General features: G+C 35.8%; 2 protein-coding genes across 2 annotated transcripts; both read right to left on the bottom strand.

Annotated features, from left to right (window-relative positions):
• Positions 1 to 3,610: 3,610 nt before the first annotated feature.
• LOC143539202 (uncharacterized) lies at positions 3,611 to 4,423 on the bottom strand. The gene has a single exon (XM_077032583.1). The coding sequence runs from the start codon at positions 4,421 to 4,423 to the stop codon at positions 3,611 to 3,613; it is 813 nt and encodes a 270-aa protein (XP_076888698.1).
• Positions 4,424 to 12,025: 7,602 nt separating this feature from the next.
• On the bottom strand, positions 12,026 to 12,990 carry LOC143539197 (putative germin-like protein 2-1). The gene is made up of 2 exons (XM_077032579.1): positions 12,643 to 12,990; positions 12,026 to 12,565 (listed from the first exon to the last, which is right to left on the bottom strand). Exons 1-2 carry the CDS (start codon positions 12,908 to 12,910, stop codon positions 12,030 to 12,032), a joined length of 804 nt encoding a protein of 267 aa, XP_076888694.1. The 5' UTR covers positions 12,911 to 12,990; the 3' UTR covers positions 12,026 to 12,029.
• Between the last annotated feature and the right edge of the window lie 6,343 nt (positions 12,991 to 19,333).

Below are 19,333 nucleotides of genomic sequence, written 5' to 3'. Positions count from 1 at the left end.
ACCAAACTTTCTTGTTGCACGTGGAGCCATTCATCCGGAGACAACATTCCTCTAGATCTAGATTCATGACGATGAGATCTCGCTAGTTCAGAGTCTCCGGAATCACCTTCTAGATCCATAATTGATCTAATACGGCGAGTCTCTCTAGTAATTCGTCCTTGATCTGCCAAATTGGAACCCCCGGAGCCGTAACACGTCCCAAATTGGTGGGAGTTGGTCCGGCTGGCGCAACAACACGCTCAAGGGTACGACCTTCCGGTGTTACACCGGTGGCACGTGAACCCGAAGCCAAGCCACGTGCAAAAATACTGGAAGCAAAACCTTCGGGTGCTTCAGTATTATCGACACGTGGTGTTTGTACAGGAGTTCCCGACGGCCCTTCAGGAAGTTTACTCATACTTTAAACGAACCGAAAAACCAACGAAGAAAAAATTGTGCAGTTCTAACACCAAAACGGATGGCGCCAATGAAGAAACACGGATCTGATCCCCTGTTATGGGTCCTTGATCCAATGAGTCCACAGGGTATGATACGATAACTACTAACACAGTATGAGCACAACTTCCCAAAGTCCAATGACCGGAACCTGCAAAACAGACACCATGAGTCTCGTTACAAGAAGGACAAGGTGGGGGGTCTTCCTGTAACCACCCTCCGGCGTGAGAATCAGTAACGTTCGCAGTGGAGAAAGTACTGAAGTAAAGTAGACTAAGTGTAGTCAGAATACGAGTAAGTGAGTGTGGATAAATACCTCATGCGGGTTGACTAGGTATTTATAGCCGAAGGAGGTAGGAAGGTTATTGGGCCAGTTTTCCTCTTCTAGAAGATCTTGATAACCGCCTGGATGCGTGTCCTCTTATGATAGGTTGAGCTATACGTCCCATGTGCATGGGTATAACAACCTGGACACGCGTCACCTAATGATAGGACGAATTGTACCCTGGCCATGTGCACGGTTATAACAAACTGGCTAAGTATTCCTCAAGTAACAATCGTGGACGTTCTTCTAGAGTGTAGTTAGTTATTGACAGCTGTTTAATTGCCATTGCCCTCCAGTCATTTTGGCGGACCAATGTCTTGTCCTGTGGATGACTTCTGAGGATGCCCGGATGCTTCCGCGCGTGGTATGAGGACGTTCTTCCTCTTCCGTGATATGCGGGTGATCTGAATATCCCGCGGGTGATACATGAGAGGTTCCTCAATGACCCGCGGGTGGTACTTAAGGGTATTTGGGTCTTTTTGGTACCCTACCTCTATACTTTTTATATTAAAGAATCTATAATATTCTATCTATCTATATATATAAACGAAAACATAAAAATCCTGGTGTCACGATGTAGTCGCTCCTCCTTATTTTGGAGTCACTAGATTTGTTTGATTTTAAAATTAAGGCTTCTCATGCATTTGACCCGAATTCACATGTATGAGTCTTATGAAACTCATATATTTCTTAAACGAGTTATAACATCTCATTAAATTAAAAACTAATCTCACCAAATATTTGTTATAAAAATTATATAAAGTAGGGATATACTAAAAGTTAATATATGATTTATTTAAAAAAAGATATATATATAATTTATAATTAAAATAACCGATTTTATAGTAACAAAAATAAATGGGTCTTGGGTCTCATAAACTCATATAGCTTTTAAACCGGGTTATAACATCTCATTTATTTGTGAAACAATTTATCATCAAACCATAAGTATATTACTAACTTTCATACAATAAAAAATAAAAATTCAAAAAATAAATAAATATTAAAAAAATAATATAAACAACCCCTGTAATACGGGGGGGGATAAAAACTAGTAATATATATAAACGAAAACTCAAAATCCTGCGTGTCGCGATGTGGTCGCTCCCCTTTTTTTATGGAAGCCACTAGATTGCTTGATTTTTAAATGAAGACTTCTAATGCATTTGACCCGAATTCACGGGTATGGATCTTACCAAACCCATATATTCCTTAAACGAGTTGTAACATCTCATTAAATTAAAACTTAATCTCACTAAATATTTGATGTAAAAATCTTATAAAATAGGAATATATTAAAAATTAATATATGATTTTTTAAAATATATTATTATAAATAAGAAACAATTTTATGGTAAAAAAATAAACGGATCTTGGGTCTCACCAAACTCATATAGCTTTTAAACCTGGTTATAACATCTTATTTATTTGTGAAACATTTTATCATCAAACCATAAGAATATTTTTAACCTACATACAATAAATAATTTTTTTTAACAAATTTACATTTATTATTTCATTTATAACGCTTTTTAATTTTAAAAATTCAAAACAAATAATATAAAACAACTTCCTCGTAAAACTCATATAGTGTTTAAACCGGGTTATAACATCTATTTATTTATGAAATCTTTTACCATCAAACCATAAGAATATTCTTAACTTACATACAATAATTAAAATTAAAATTCAAAAAATATATAAATACTAAAAACAAATAATATAAAACAACACTCGTAATATGAGGGGATAAACACTAGTTACTAATAAATAACTACTAAATTAATAAAAATCATGATTTTGGATTTGATTCATATTTTATTATTGTTGTAAGTTTCAGGAATAACAACACGATTATTGTTTAATTAGTTCCCTTTAAGAAAAGTAAAGACATTCAATAAAAAAATAAGATAGAGATCTGGTGTTCACGGTGCACTATCGTAACCTTTTGCTGATTGTCAAAAACATAAAAAGAAACATTCTAATTAGATCAATAGTTTTTAGTAACTAATCAACTGAATAACATAAAATAATATTTATTTTATTATTATTTAGTATTTATTTAAATTAATTAATTGAAAACTGGTTTTGAGATGAGTGAGATGAATTGGTGAATGTACTTTCGTATTTTCATTCTTGTATTGAAATGAGCTATCATGAGAGGTGCTAACAGGGTCGGCTCAAGTGTTGTGGAGGCCTAAAGCGAAGTAAAGAATTTGAGAAAATGTTTCTACAATTCATGATAGCAAATTTACCAAACAAATTACTAAACAGAATTCATGATAGCAAATTTACCAAACAAATTACTAAACAGATCGAAACATTCAACATAAATCAAGTTAAAATACAATCTCGACAAATAAAAAAATGAAGATAATTACATCAAAAATGTTAAAATAGTAAAGAAACGGTAGAACCTAATAAAAATGGTAAAAATGTATATTCTTTAATCCCACTAGAATCAAGTTTCCTAATCCCAAACTGTGTTTGAGAACAACGGATGGAAAATGATTTGCCGAAATAGTAATTAAAACACAATCAAAATAACGAGCACATTTCTAGGCGTTTCATTGTTTACGGTCGTCGACTAGGCCTCAATAGTCTAGGTTCCCAATTTCCAAGACCTATAGTGCCGCTCAAATCTGTTGTATATAATTTGACGCTTCTCAAATATGTTGTATATAATTTGACGCTTTAGAAGGATGAAGGCCTAAAGTCATTGCCTCATGGTGTGTGTGTGTGGGTGGGGGCAAGAGAATTGTAGGATGAAGATGACAAATCACTATCATTAAGTAAACTAAAATTTGTATATTTTTACATATATACTGTGAATTTTCTTGTGGTGCACATTCAGTAGTTGGAAACTACATTTAATAGAGATGCCCTTGTTCTAATCAAACTCCTAAGTATACACTCTAAACCATCTTCAATTCTTTCTATCTGAGCTTCCATTGCCTCCCATATACATACATCATTCCACAAAGTCGAAAATCGATCGTCTTCGATGCATTGACCGCGTAACACAGCGTCCCAACCTTCGACATCGTTTGCATTTTGATAATGATGTTCTTCACATGACACTTTTGTCCTTTGAATCAACTTTGATACCACTATAGACCATTTGTTTGCCTTTGGTGTTTGTGAACTCCTAGTGACAAAAGGCATCAATAGCGTCTCGAAGACAGAAACGGTCACCTCTATGACCCTTTTGATCGCCTCATGTTGATGGTGGTGGTCCGGTGACTTTGCTGCCTTGGATTGCTTTAAACTTGCTATCAATCTTTTCACATCTTTTTTAATCATTTTTCTAAAACAATTGTATCGTGGGATGCTTGAATCCCCCTTTCGCCTTCGTGAAGCGCATTGAAGATCTCTTACATGCTCTTTGTAAAGCGACATGATATCTCTAATGATGTCACAAACATCCAAGAACCCCACCAATCTATCCATTAGCTCTTCACCGCATTTCCCATTTCGGGTAGAACATAACAAGTTTATAAACTCATGCAAGCATTCATACAATCTCGACAACTTCATTAAACCATCATAAATGGTCTCTACAGATGGCTTACATGTTGATGACATTACCCATGTTTCTATGCCATTAAGCTCTTTCTTGATACTATCGGCGGATGGATCATGTGATGTCGTAGGGAGACTCATGGATCGAACTTCATATGAGGTTTTGTTTGATATGTAAGAACAGGCCATAGCCAAGATGAGCAACCAAATTGTGAGGTGGAGTGTTGATGATATGGTAGGAGGTAACTCTAATGTTCCCTATTTATGCTAGTGTGTCATTATTGTCTTCCAAGATTGTGTGGCCTTTTTTAAAGCCATAAATGCTCATATTATTGGCATGAATGGTTATGGTAGAAAGTATCATTAATTCCATGTATCTACACAATTGGTCCTAATATTTCTGAACTTTTGCACATATCATCCATCATCTTTATAATAAAAACTATTCTTCGCATATAACCTTAATTGAAAGAAATCGAAAGCAATTAAATTCTATAGTAAAAAGCTAATTACCTAAAATGACAACATAAGAGAAACAATTTGGTCACTCTTTGATTTATGATCAAGTTCAACAAGTTTGGTGATGAGTCAAAGAGCAAAATCAAAAGTTTTTTTTAACAGCCAACGAATCCTTCAACTGGCTACTAGCGAAATTCACTATATCAGAATACACTCGTCTTCTGAACCAGGGAAAACTCTTACCCAACGCAAACGCTTGTGAACACTCGCCTGAAGGCACAATAGTGTGGTGAGATAAAAACCCATCCCGTTCAAGGATTGAACTAGTGAACGGCACCTACTCGCATAGTCACTCATTATCAAATGGTGCCGCCGAACTAAATGGTGAGAGGCCGGAATCGAACCTAGGTCACATGGAACACCAAATCTCTCAAAAAAAAATCAAAAGTTAAGAGAATAATTTGACATTAATGAAAGAAACAAGGACCAATAATGTAAATTAATTAAGAAAAAGATATTAGCTGGCTAATCTGATCAGGAGCTCAATTATGGACACAAGCGTACCTTTCAAATTTAATGTATCTGGAAAATGCAATTATCAATGCATTCTGTATAATATGAAATCAAGTATGGTATTTTCAGTTTTTCATCCCAGGAATTGTGCCACATGTACGTGCATAAGGCCCAAAGTTGTTAATGAACTCCAGTTTAGATATCTATACAGCTATTATATATTTGCTTGATTATAAATTGTTACAACCACACGAGAAACAGCTATAAAATAATTTTTTTTTTATTTTTTGATAATTTTTCCTTAAAAACTAAAAATATATATGGCTATAAAACTTGGAATATTGTATCGTGATGGAGGTGCTTTTGATGGGTCCTCTATAAACTATATATGTCACATAATTGGCAGACCAGTTATTTTGGATACGAATCCTATAAAATATATATTTATTTGACAAAGATATACATGAAATCGAATTAGATTAAAAAATTTGTACTTTGGGGGTACATAATTGCAGTTCATGTACCTAATAATGCACCACCACTTTGTGCTTATCATTTTCACAAACCAAAGTATAAGAGCATTCTCATCCAACTCCTCGTTTAATGTGAGGGGTGTTTTTATAATTTAAAGAGTGATTTAGGGTGTTGTGAGTGAAGAGTTTTTATATTTTAGAAAAATTAGTGATTTTTCTGTATATTTGAAAAGTTACTGTTCATCCCATATAATTTTTTAATATATTTTAAGAGTGGTTGTGAGTAAAGGAAAGACAAAGGGTAATGATAAAAGGTATAAGAAGTATTATTTAATTGAAATAGAAAGAGAAAATGTAGTGAGTTTTAGTGTAATTTTTGGTTTAGGGATAAGGGGTGGAATGAGAATGCTCTAAACAATATAAAGATTTTGAGTTCAAATGTTAGCAAAGATTTTAAGGGAAAGGCATTACTAGGTTGGGTATTTAAATGATTTAACGTGCATGTGGGGTATGATAAGGGTGTTATAGGAACAAGGGTGAAATGCATTTTTCGTTCTTTATGTTTGAATCAAATTACAGGCTTACAGGCTCCATTCTTTAATTAATGCATTCACATTTAAGGTGTATGCGGGGCATGATAATGGCGTAATAAGAACAATTATACGTCCTATAGTTATAATTGATGAAAGGATTAGGCGACTATGTGAATAGGCTCGAGTAATATGATTAATTAGCCAACGGAAGGTCATACGGATCGGACTAAGAGCCATGGTAACGGAGAGAAAATTGTGGGTAATGAATTGATTTATCACGAAGGCTTATAAATAAAATTTTTCAACAAAAGGGTTTATGGCACCAAAATAGGATTGATGATAACTAAATATTGTTTCGCAAATTTAGGCTATTGTAAGGGGGTCATATGATACAAGGTTAACCGATTGAATGAGACATCATGACCTTGGATAAAAGTTGACAGAGTTGGGTTAAGTCACATATAGCTGAATCAATTGTGTACTTTGACAGTCTTAAACCTGTTATTGGTCATATAATAAAGAAGAAAGCTTGTTTTGGTTTCATGACGAAAGTAAAAGATTAAAGGCGAAAGTTCTAGTCTCGCATGGCGAAACTTATGATACTAGATGACGAAAGTTGGAAGTTTCTCATGTATTTTTTTTTGTTTGGTGCAACTCATTAGGCGAAACGGTAGTAGAGTTTGCCTATGAATAGTAGGGCGCTCTTAATTTGTACTTGGAGATATATGGGTGTATTGTTATGCTTTCGTTTTGGTCTCAAAGTCTGTAATTGGTGGCAAGAACTTATCATTTTGTACTTTTGGTCATGTTATCACTCAAATCATTTGGTTTAGTGATGGATTAGTGTTTGGTTTATTATACTCTTCATTTATATTCATTCTTATAATATAACAAATTGGGATCCATTTACATATATAATTGTTAATTTTAATTTTATTTTTTTAACAATAATCTTCATATATTAAATAAAAGGATCCAATTACAATAGAGAGGTGGGTAAGCGGGCAACAAGCTACGCCGCCACCCCCTTTTGAATGGCGGTGGAGAAAGATTTTGGATAGATCGGTTTAGCTTCATTTTCGATAGATCGGACCTTACAGCGATTCCAAAGTGTATAGAATTAATCGAGCTTGTGGAGAAAGATACTTTGCACATAGACAACGGAGCATTGAATCATTTGGCGGGTAATAATATGTACTTTTACTAACTAAATGAACGAGTCACGAGACATGTGAAGTTCGGAAACGAATATTGTATTGATATTCAGGGAAAAATGACGATCTTAATTGAAGGAAAAACGGGGGAGTGACGCCTATTAACCAATATTCAATACATCCCAAACATATAAAGCAATACATAAGTATCGGTCAAGCAATGGAAGATGGATGTGACATTCACATGAAACACGATTTGCTAACCATTCATGATGATACATGTAAGCTCTTGATGAAGTTGACAAAGACCAAGAATCGATTATACTAGATTATCCTGAAGATAGCAAGTCCTGATACACGAACTAACATTGAAATGAAGAATTCTGCAGGTTGGGATCTTCATATAATTGGGTTGAAAGAAGACAAGCCAAGTATGAATCGGATTCCTATTGAAGAACTAATTTCCAAAATATAAAGTCCAAAAAAAATGTTAAAAAATCTAAAAGAATGGTCAAGGAAGAGATTCAAGCCCAAGAAAAGACATGTAATGATCAATAGAAGCGTGAACCGTTGTTTGGCCTGGATAAGTATCCAATCCAAGAATTAAAATGGGTTACTTATGGCCAAGTTAGGGGTTATCGCCAAGTTGTAAAGCCCCGATCCAAGTAGCCCTACTTTAACGTCGGATTTACTCATAAACACAGTTCTTACAAATCAGAGTTAATTAAAACTTTTCGCGGAATATAAAACATCAATCATTCGTTACAAAACATTGGATCCTTTCTTTGATACCATAACTCAAAACATTATATTTAAAACATCTTTTCTTTTATCTTCAGATGCCAGCCGTTCAATCCATGCCATGTGCCGTCCTCATGCTAACTCTATAATCAGCTCACCTGCGTGCATACTAAAAGTCAGCTACGCTGAGTGAGTTCTAGTTAATCAAGCAACTTATCATACAACCACTACATGCATTATATACGTATCCGAAGACACGTAGTCCACTATCTGACCTGCTCACCTTACCACTTAACCTCTTATTTATCCCTTCCACTTAACCACTTTAATAACGAATGACGTTATGCCACTTTGCCACTTTAATAACGTATAACGTTATGCCACTTTGCCACTTTAATAACGAAGTCACGTACAGGCTTACCCTACCACGTACTACCGTCATGCCACTAACACTCTTACTAGACTCTTGCCACTTCTAACACACTCTACCTCTACTTGTCTACAACACACTTCATATCATTACATCATTTACATAATAAACAAGTCACATCATAGCATTCATACACACTAACAACCTCTTGGAAATCACTATCCTTGGCGATACGTGCAACATCCGAAGATCGTTCACGCACCGATAAGCATTATAAAATAACTACCTCGTATGACTTCTATAGCGTACACTTACCACTTAAGGTAAGTGTATTCACACTTCACATCGAGTATGCACACAGCCCCGAAAACATAACAAGGACATGGGGCTAGAAACTCACCTGAATCCTGCTTCGTTCTCCGATAGTTGTTAATCCCTTCTTTAACTAAGCTCGGCTGACTGTACAAGTTACACGTATCAATACTCATCTGATCTAATCTAACGGCCTTGTATTAGCTTAAGTCTACTTAGCATTTTTATGGTTTTCCTTTCATTTTAACTTTGATGTGATTCATCTCTTTAGTCCTTACAATGCATACCATCATGTGTGTACACATATATGTCTACATATACAAGTCGCCACGTATCCAGGTCTTGATATAAGCGAACTTAGATATAAGCGAACTTAACATCAGGCGAACTTGGCATTAGGCGAAGTTGTATGTAAGCGAACTTAAGCATGGCGAACTTATAAACGAACTTATTTAGCGAGGTTAATTTGTAGGCGAACTTATACGGCAAGAGATGTTAGTCAGCAGAGAACTTACACAGTAAGCGAAGTTAAGCTTGCTGTAGCGAGCTACTGCTGCCAGGGTTTGTTTCATCGATTAAAACACAAGTTTTGCGACCCTTGCTCGCTTATTATGGTTCAGTCTTAGCCCCAACAGTTCCCTAGACCGATTGCGGCCCAAACTTGACTCGAATGAATGTAAATCTTGGATCTTTATGGCTAAAATGTTCCAAAAACTAGGTTTGAAGCTTCTTTAAACGAACCGTTCATAACCGTAGGTTCGATAAGCTCATTTTAACATCATGTTTGCTACTTTAATACTCATTTATATCCGATCTACTCTAGGTTCAAGTTTCGAGACTAACCGTTTATAAAAACGTAAACTTTAAAGATAACGGACATACCTTTACGTGTTTTTAAGGTTACGGTTAGCTTGGTGATGAACTACAAATCTTGTACTTGCTTGCACGTTCAAGATCTACCAAATTATAGGCTCGGTTTGGCCTTGGAAATGCTCCTTTAGCTTGCGGCCATTAATGGATGAGTGTGTGTGTGTGTGTGTGTGTGTGTGTGTGTGTGTGTGTGTAGAGATTAGGATGGATAAGATGGACGGAAATGGAAAGGTTTAGGGTTTAAGGGGGTATTTGTACTCCCTTAAGCCCATGGACCTAAGGCCCATATTTCCTTTTTGGTCCACAACTAATCCTATCTAATTATCCTACTTACTCTTTCATATTCTATTATTATTATCGTTCCACTAATTCATTTATTTCACCCGACGCAAATAATATATTAATTATTATTTTAGAAATTTCGGGATGTTACACAAGTAAGGTTTATTAGATTTCTTGTTAGCTAAGTTAGAGTTAACTTTATAATTAGAAGCAACCGAGTTAAGGTTTATCAAAAGATAAAGCGAGTTATGATATGAGAGATTGTAACTAATTTTCAAACTTATAATTTTTTTATTAACATAAGTGAGAGTAATACATAATATGAGAGCTTTTTTAATAATATATGTGTGTTTTTCATATTGGTGATATTATATCAATTCGTTCTTGATTTCTTAGTTATAAAATTTGTGGTTATATTGACTGTCGGCTAACACCAAACCGACTTCAAACTTCGAAATGGTAATCCACCAACCTTTGTGAATCATTTCTTCAATGTGACCGTTTGTAACGAGCCAAATATTTGATACCGATTATTAGGAAAATAGTGAGATGCATGAAATAATCAACACACGTACAAACGAATATAAAGCTAAAAATTGAAAAAAAAAAAAGGCATAGAAGAAATAATGTGGTTCGGTCAAGGTGACCACATGACTACATCCACGTATGCAACAGCCATCCACGCATTCAACCGCAACTAGAGTTTTACTTAGCTCAAGTACAAAATTACAATTAAATAACGGGTACATAGAGACTAATTGTGTTCAGTAACTTAATGAGCAAGGAACAAAATATGGGCCTAAACTCAGGGTCGGCTCCGAAAAGACGAAAAAATTTTTTGGCCCAAAGGCGAAATTTTTTTTGGGTATTAAGTAAAAGAAACATTTTTTTGGTTTAAACAATTTAATTTTAAGTGGACTTACTTACTAGGGGTGTGCACGGTTCGGTTCGGTTATTAGCATTAACCCAACCAAACCGATCGGTTATCGGTTCGGTTCGGTTAATTTTGATTAATAACAAGTATAAAACTTGGGCTAAAATTTTGCTTAAAAATACATGAAATGAACGTTTAAATACATGAAATGAATGCATAGCTAAATGAATGAATGTTTAAATATATGAAATTGAGATATTAATACATGAAATGGAGATATATATACATAAAAATGATATATTAAACTATTAATGCATATAATACATGAAATAGAAGAAAAGAGGCTTGAAAATATTAAAAAATGAAGAGTTTGGTTCGGTTAATTTCGATTAATTCGGTTTTCGGTTATATCGGTTCGGTTTCGGTTATTGCTCACCCATATTACTTACTACTTAGTTATGATTTGAGTTGTGTATAAAAAATAAACATAAGATTGTCTCAACTAAGACTAGAACCCACAACCTCTTGGTTGGATATCATAACTCTTTGCCACTAAACCAAGCTAGTGGTTATAAAATTATGTTGAAACATTGATTATAGATAATTTTTTTATATAATAATACATAAAAAAACTCTAAACTTTTTTTTTCGGGCCTGTGACCGTCGACTACCGGGCCACACCCCTAGACCGGCCCTGCCTAAGCCGGCCCTCAATCTTAAGCCTGTCCCAAAGCCTTTATAAATTATAAACCCAACAATGAGTTCTTTATTTCATTCCTGTTTATGATGTTCAAGTTCAAATACCAACAAGTTCCGGGCGTAAGTACTATATATATATTGTTGATTTTGTACTAAAACTCATATGTGTTACGTCAGAGTGTTGTATTGATTTCATGTTTATATGTTATTGATTTTATACAAGAACTAAGATTTTGAACAACTTCACTTAATCCAATTGGATAGCCAAGTATAAAAGGTGTTTTTTTTAGACTTTCTTCTTTTTTAGTAACCATATCGTGTATGTGGCAAGTGGTAATTAGAAATGATCATGAAAAATAATAATAATCCTTTTTCCCTTTCATAAAGTTTGATTGAAAAAATAAATAAAACAACACAATTCGAAAATCAAATGAATTTCAAGAATAATTTTGACTGGATTATGGAGTCTAGAAGTTTGACTGAATTTCATCGACCACCTTCACATCCACCTGAAAAGCCTTGGCCAAAAGATCATTTGGGATATCTGGTTTTGCTCCAAACACAGCATTTGCAACTGTAATAACGCCCGGATTTTGGCTGCTTAGACCGACAATGGCAACGGCATTGCCATGTCCAACATTCCTCTGAAAGTGAACGAGACCTTCTGGGAAAACGAAAACATCACCCTTCTGAAGTACTTTCTGGATTAGACGATTTCCTGGGTTGGATGTGACAAACCCGACTTGAAGGCGTCCTTGAATGACTGTCAAGATTTCAGTAGCACGAGGATGCGTGTGAGGTGGATTAATACCCCAAGGAGCAAAGTCTATACGGGCCATTGAGATGCCAAGAGTGTTGAGACCGGGTAGTTGAGCAACTGTCACAGGAGTCACCCGAGAACCAACCGCATTTGAGGTGTTTCCTATCAAATGCAGCCCACTAAAGAAGAAATCATTAGCCTGCACGAATTTTGCATCTTTGCAAGCAAAACCGTTCACTAGCACTGATGAAACCATAACGATAAAACCAGTTAGTATACGATTAAATACAAAATGCTCTAACAAAGGAAGTGTTACAAACCTGGGCCATTCGGGTCGGCAACACAAAAATCTTGAAGCGGGCTATTGTCGGATGCCAAGGAAAAAGAGCAAGTTATGAGCATGATAAGACCAAGAAAAAGAAAATGAGAAGCCATCAATACTTTTATATGTTTGCACTTTGCAATATGAAAGCTAAGGAAAAGAAGAAATGTGTTGGTATACTCATATGCTTCTTGATTGCCTTTTATAGCATACAACAAGGGAATATATAATTTAGCCGTCCTATCACCATTTGTAGACCATATCATATGAAATATATAAATTGCATTGTTTACTATGAAACAACAATGTTCGTGTACCCGTGTGGATTTGGTCAAAGAAACTCAAGTTCTTTCCATATTAAACACATAATTATCAAATATAATTTATGATGTCTTCGTAATTATCAAATATAATTTATGATGTCTTCATGGATTGTTGTGATGAAGAATCTATTAGTAATATTTTATGTAGCTTTTGATCGTTTTAAGAAAAAAAATATGGATTATGTGTTGTTCTCTATGCTTGATAATATAATTTGATTAGAGTAAATGTTAATTCATATATATCTTATAATAAACTAGTTGTTTACCGGCGTGTTGCGACGGGCGGGTTAGTAAAACTTGAATGGTGGTAAAACCCAAGTGTTGCCGGTCCCAAACATTGAGCCGGTAAATGGACGCGAATTCGGTCGGTTTTGGTGACGTGTGTTATTGTACCGGAATTAAAGCGAAATATAGAAAAAAGTATAAAAGTTGATGTGACCAATAGAGTTGCGTAAGTAGGTAAAACTTGAGTGTTGGTAAAAGCCAATCGTTGTCGATCCCGGAACTAAAACAAAAAACACGAAAAAATTGGCGTTCGCTCGATTTTCGTTACGATGGCTGAACTAAAGAAACAAAAATAAATTAGGCGAATCATTTCGGTGCCGCAAGTTGCCCAATAAGGCACTTGCGGCACCAAACTTTTTATTTGTTATATATAATAACAAATAGTGTGTCACCATGCGCGTTGCGCCGCAACACATCGGTAAAATCCGAGCGTTGGTAAAATTCCTTTGATTCCGATTGCATGCTTTATATACGGAACTAAAACAAAAAAAAGTATAAAACAATTGAGGCTAACCAATGGGGTGACGATGGTTGGTAAAACTTAGGCATTGGTAAAACTTGAGCGTTGTCAATCTCGGGCGTTGAGGTTGCGAGTCTACGCAAATGCAGTTGGTCTCTGTCGCGTTTGTTACGATAATTAGAACTAAATGAAAAACAATTTGGCATTTGGTTGTTTCCATTACGTTCGTTACAACCATGGAACTAAAACAAAATACGGTGACCCTATGTGAATTCGGTCGACAACCGTCATGTTTGTTACGATACCGAAACTAAAACAAAAAAGAAAAAAAATTGACATTCAATTGATTTACGTTATGTTACCGGAACTAAAGAACATAAACAATAAAAAATATCTAAAGTGACCACTAAGGTGCCGCCAAATGGCCCAATCAGGTACTTACGACACCAAAGTTCTCTTTTATATACGTGTCAAAATTCTAAGTCCAGCCCACTACCTACCTTTTAGCGCTTCTCTCATGTCACCTTTCACCCCTTGTAATATATAAATTAACAACTTGCAAAAAGATAATTGAGTTTGGTTTGTCTCAAATTAAGTTAACAAAATTGATTTTCATTTCACTGACACACTTTCATTCATATCTCACCTTAAAATATCGTTTTATAATTTCAAAACTTAATTATTAATTATTTAATATTTCTTTCATGCTGGTAGAAATGCTAGCACTAAGGTGATCCACTGCAGCGCAGTGGTGAAACCTATCTCGGTGAAGGCTTGGCCCGGGGTTTATCCCAGGTTCGAGTCCAAGGGGGAGCGCGGTTTTACCCATTCCACGGGGTTTCCGCTCATCTGGGGTGGACCGGCAGTGGCGTATCCCGATTACGGGAATTTGACCTGTACCAGGTTTGGAGGGTCTCTGTTGGTCGTTCAAAAAAAATGCTAGCACTAAAGTATTTCATAAATAACATTTTCTAAACCTGCTACTATATAAAATGGGGAAAGTGAATACGATGTTGTTAGGCATGTAACCTAACACGAAAAAACAATTAAAACTACGTATTTTTACTAAAATACCTTCCTCTTTTATAGAAAATCTTTATTTACTAATTTTAATTTGAAAATTAGTTGCCTCTCAAGCTTTTGGATCTAGCTCGTACTCTTATATTAATTTATTTTTTTCTTTTGAATGTAAAGTTAACTATTAATTACAATGAGGTTATAATATATATAATAGTTAAATAAATAGATAAATTTAACAAACAAAAACACAAAAACGTCATTTGAAAACCTGCAACTTTTCTCAATACATCAGTAAGTTGTATTCCCTTTGATTATTTAAGGTTCTTTTTCTTTTCAATTTTAAGTTTCCTGTTATTTTCATTGATGTCACACATAACGCTCCAACTATAAAAATATAAAAAACAAATTCATCCAATAAGAAAACTCCATCTTGAAAAACCTGCCAATATAATTCGTCTAAAAACTTGAGACATTGGATATTTGTGATGGAAATTTCCGAAAAAACCATTATAACCAAGTAGACATTTTTTCACCTTCTGTGGCACTCAAGCTGTTAGTGGAGTTATGGAATTATTATAGATATGGAAGAGATTTTAGTTAGATAGGGGTTTTTAATCAAAACTACATAGTTTTGATTGGTTTTTCGTATAAGGTTACACGTTTAACAACACCGTATTCACTTTCCCATATAAAATACATAAAAACTTTTGGCCTTTAGTGACACTTTTATCACAATATAAAATTGGCTTTTGTGTTACAAGTCTATCCCTAAGGCCACCCGCTATGGGGCGCGGTGGGGTGGTTTTTTTGGGCGCCGTGGGCGCGGAACACCGCCGTGGGGCGCGGTCCAACCAAGGGCGACGAAGAAATGGCCGTTTCAATGGTCGGCGCCGTTGATGACATCTCTCTCTCACATACACACATACATATGCATCTATATGTATAATAGGGGCGCTCTTGGGGCATTAAACCATAGCGGGGCATTTTTGGGTGGGGCTTCGATGCCCTCGGTGCTTACGTAACGCTGACGTGGCACGGTGGAGGGGCTTCGAAGCCCCTCACCATATAGGACAGCCTAAATAACCATTGTATGCATCACCGTACGCCCTTGTGATTGCTAAAACGACTTTTAAAGTTTGAAGTCATTATTAGCCTTCGTAGGTCTTACACTCAAATGTGCTTTATGTTGTATAAACCTTTTTAAATATTAGTACACTCATGAATTCTCGCTCTTTAAGTTTAAAAGGGGGGAAATGGTGTTAAATGCAATTTTACCCAAGGAAACTACTTTTACATCTTGTTCTTGAGTTTTTTAATCAATGAAAGAAAAGGAAAGGAGAGGGAATGATAATAAAGGGAAGGAAGGGGAGGAAATTTTTTTTAATTAGATGTGTACTTGAGTTGGAAGGTGTCGGTCCCGAATATTCACTCACAATCTCACAGTCAAGTCATAACCCACACAATAAATGTGTCGACAAGAGAGTTAATGACAGATTGCTAAATAAAGAAAGATTATTGTTTATAAACGGCGAAATCAGAAACAAACAAGATTTGTTGCTTAAAGGTTAATAAATGTAACAGACACAAACAATAACTCAAAATATTTCCATTTATATAAATAGATTCATACAAATGATAATCAATTAGGGTTTCTTGTCGGAATGTATATTCAGTGATAACCTAGGAACCTAGGACGGCCGTCACACTTAAATCAGGAATATTCATTGTTTTCTGAAAAGTGTAAAAGCCAATCCGTATTTTCGTATGTCCGTAGGGGGCGTGCCCTAAAATATTCTATTTATAGGCCTGCCACCTCCTGACAGCTGTCATTCCTTCTAGAAACCCTAATTAAATAGCACATATTCAAATTACATATTCAAAACTATGCCAAGTGTAAAACAGGTCTTCCGGGTAGACTTTGCATAAGATATCTCTTCCGAGTAGACTTTATGCTCTGCCTTCCTTGGTAGACTTGGTAACCTTAAAGTGTGTTCGGGAACAGTTTCCGGGTAGACTTTTAACTTTCACCGAGTAGACTTCAATCTTCTTGACCTTATCAGACTTTGCCCGGAAAGATCTTACGAGCAACCTTGTTCTTCCATGGTCCTTTCAACTCCTTGCTAGGGAATAGCTTATTTAGCCAAGTGTGCTCGGTAACACTTTACTCTGCTTGAGTTGAACTCTGCCCGATGTAACTTGTGATATTTCATTACTTACATCAAGCTTGCTCGGACCACTGTTATTAATGAATACCTTGCCCGATCTTCCAATCACTTGGCTTCATGAGCTTGGTTAGTCAAGAGCTTACTCTGAAGTAAACCTTGCTCGGCTATGAAGAACAAACCTGCTAGATATAGTGAACCCTGCCCGGGTATACACAAACTGGTGAACCTTGTGATATTTCATTACTTACATCAAGCTTGCTCGGACCACTGTTATTAATGAATACCTTGCCCGATCTTCCAATCACTTGGCTTCATGAGCTTGGTTAGTCAAGAGCTTACTCTGAAGTAAACCTTACTCGGCTATGAAGAACAAACCTGCTAGATATAGTGAACCCTGCCCGGGTATACACAAACTGGTGAACCTTGCTCAGCTATGCACTAAAGAAGACTTCTAGAAGATAACCTTGCCCGACAGGCAAAATATCATGCCCGGCTAAGTAAAACCTTGCTTGGATGTCTCAGGTGTGCCCAGTTCCATAATTAGCGATTTCTGAGGAGGTTGAGAAGATTCCAATCTTCCTTATGATCACTTTTAGGTCAAATCTTGACTCAACAATCTCCCCCTAGATTGGAACACCTCAGCTGTCCCAAAACACTTCTACAGTTACTTACACATAGTTAAAATACACATCAAATCAATAATCAAATTTTACATATTAAAAAAATGTAAACAATTACATATTCAGAATTCTGTCCGAAGACATTACATAGCAAAGCCTATTCTAAAGAAAATCTTCATCTTCTAGAGGCATTGTAGGCGGCTTGTCCTCGATTCACAATCACAGTTCCTGCCCTTTGCCTAAAGATAGAAAGGATTTGGTAATGAGTGTGACTTTCAGGAATGTTCAAATACCTTATATCTCTTAGATATTCATTTTGCAAATAGGTCAGATCTTCATCTCTTCTAATTATTCCCAAAATAAGCCCATCTGAGTTTCGAAGAACATAGTGGCCATCATTTTCTTTATATTCAATCTCAGCTATGATGCCATTCTTCTGTACTGTGTAAATTGGGCGTGTCATTCTTCTTCCAAGGCTTATACATGTATTCATATTTGACAATGGATTTTTATCTTTGACCCTCAACTGATAATTCAATTCAACACTTGCTATCTTTTTCAACTTTGTAGCCCTTCTTGTTCTGTCATTCTTAGTCATCCTCCAGCTTTTCTTCTCTTTCAAGAATGGGAATCCCTTGTCAGCTTCATCATTCAGGTACTTAGAGAGTTCATTATGTTGTCTCCCAGCTAACTTGTTTGTGTCATGATAATCATACAGATTAAGTGTGGCCATTTTCTCCAATTGTTCTTGAGTGTACTCAGCAAAATCACTTCTCATAATTATGTTTCTCAGCTGTTTGCTTTCTATAATCACCTTTAGAGACTCTGAGACTGAGTCAAAGTAGAGAGTTCTTGGAAGATCCACGTTTGATTGTGGTCTTGTTTATCTTTGGGATCCAGCTCTACTTGATTCACCTCTGCCTGCTGATGAGTGTTGTCTTGAGATGGGAGGCCTGAATGGGATAGACTTCATAGGTTTGCTAGGCCTGGATATAGCAAAAGCTTTCATATACATTCCTTCAATCAGTTCAGCAGGAAGAAGGATGAGGTTTGCAATTTTTTCACCTGCATCTTTGCACAGTTTAATAATCATATTCACTACCCTTGGATTGTTCATCAGTCCTGGAGGTACAAATCTTCCATCAACAAAACTTCTAGGGTTATCACCCTCCATCAGAAATTTTTCCCACTCAGTCTTTTGCAAATAAAACAGTTCTTTCAAATCATCTTTACTCAAAGCATTAAATGTATCCTCATCCATATCCCTTTGATTCACCATTATACCCCTCAAAATTTTGATCATTTCTTCGTTTTCCCATGGAACAATAGGTTCATCAACTGGTTCAGGTTTTACTTCCACTGGGATTGGGGTTCCATCAGCAGTTTCCTCTTTTGATTTATCTTTCTCAGCTTGGGTCTTTTGTTTTCCCTGAGTGTCATGATTTTTCTTTTCTTTGCAGGGGGTTAATCTTGATCTCCCCTTGGCTGTACAATAGAAAGTTCAGGTATCTCTCTCTTCAATTGATCTTTCTTTTGAAATTTATTGTAGAGTGACTTAACATCAGCCTTAGTTAGGCTATTCACTGCTTCTAGTGCCATCCCCTTTTCAATTAAGTACCCGCATTTTCCTGCATATTTCTTTTTCAGAGCTTCAAGTTTCTCAGCAAGCTCATTTTATCTAACAAATTTTTCTTTCACTTCTTCTCTTGTGTTATTATTAGCATCTCTGAGCTTTTCAAACTTGAAATGGGCTCAAATCTTTTTTCTGAATAGCCATGTCTTCTCAAATAATCTCTATACTTCTGGCTATCTTTGT

This window comes from Bidens hawaiensis, unplaced genomic scaffold, assembly GCF_021521415.1.
Source record: "Bidens hawaiensis isolate Kalapana, Puna unplaced genomic scaffold, B.hawaiensis_p1.1 tig00011824_1, whole genome shotgun sequence".
In the NCBI taxonomy this organism is placed as follows: Eukaryota; Viridiplantae; Streptophyta; class Magnoliopsida; order Asterales; family Asteraceae; genus Bidens; species Bidens hawaiensis.
The sequence above is the reverse complement of the archived record's forward strand: the minus strand, read 5'-3'. Positions and strand labels throughout refer to the sequence as shown.

Bases quoted from the DNA above. Each gene is read 5' to 3' on its own strand.
- LOC143539202 (XM_077032583.1), bottom strand. From the start codon at position 4,423: ATGAGTCTCCCTACGACATCACATGATCCATCCGCCGATAGTATCAAG.
- LOC143539197 (XM_077032579.1), bottom strand. From the start codon at position 12,910: ATGATATGGTCTACAAATGGTGATAGGACGGCTAAATTATATATTCCC. The intron at 12,566-12,642 runs GTTTGTAACACT...TGGTTTCATCAG, and splicing joins TGCCGACCCGAATGGCCCAG to TGCTAGTGAACGGTTTTGCT.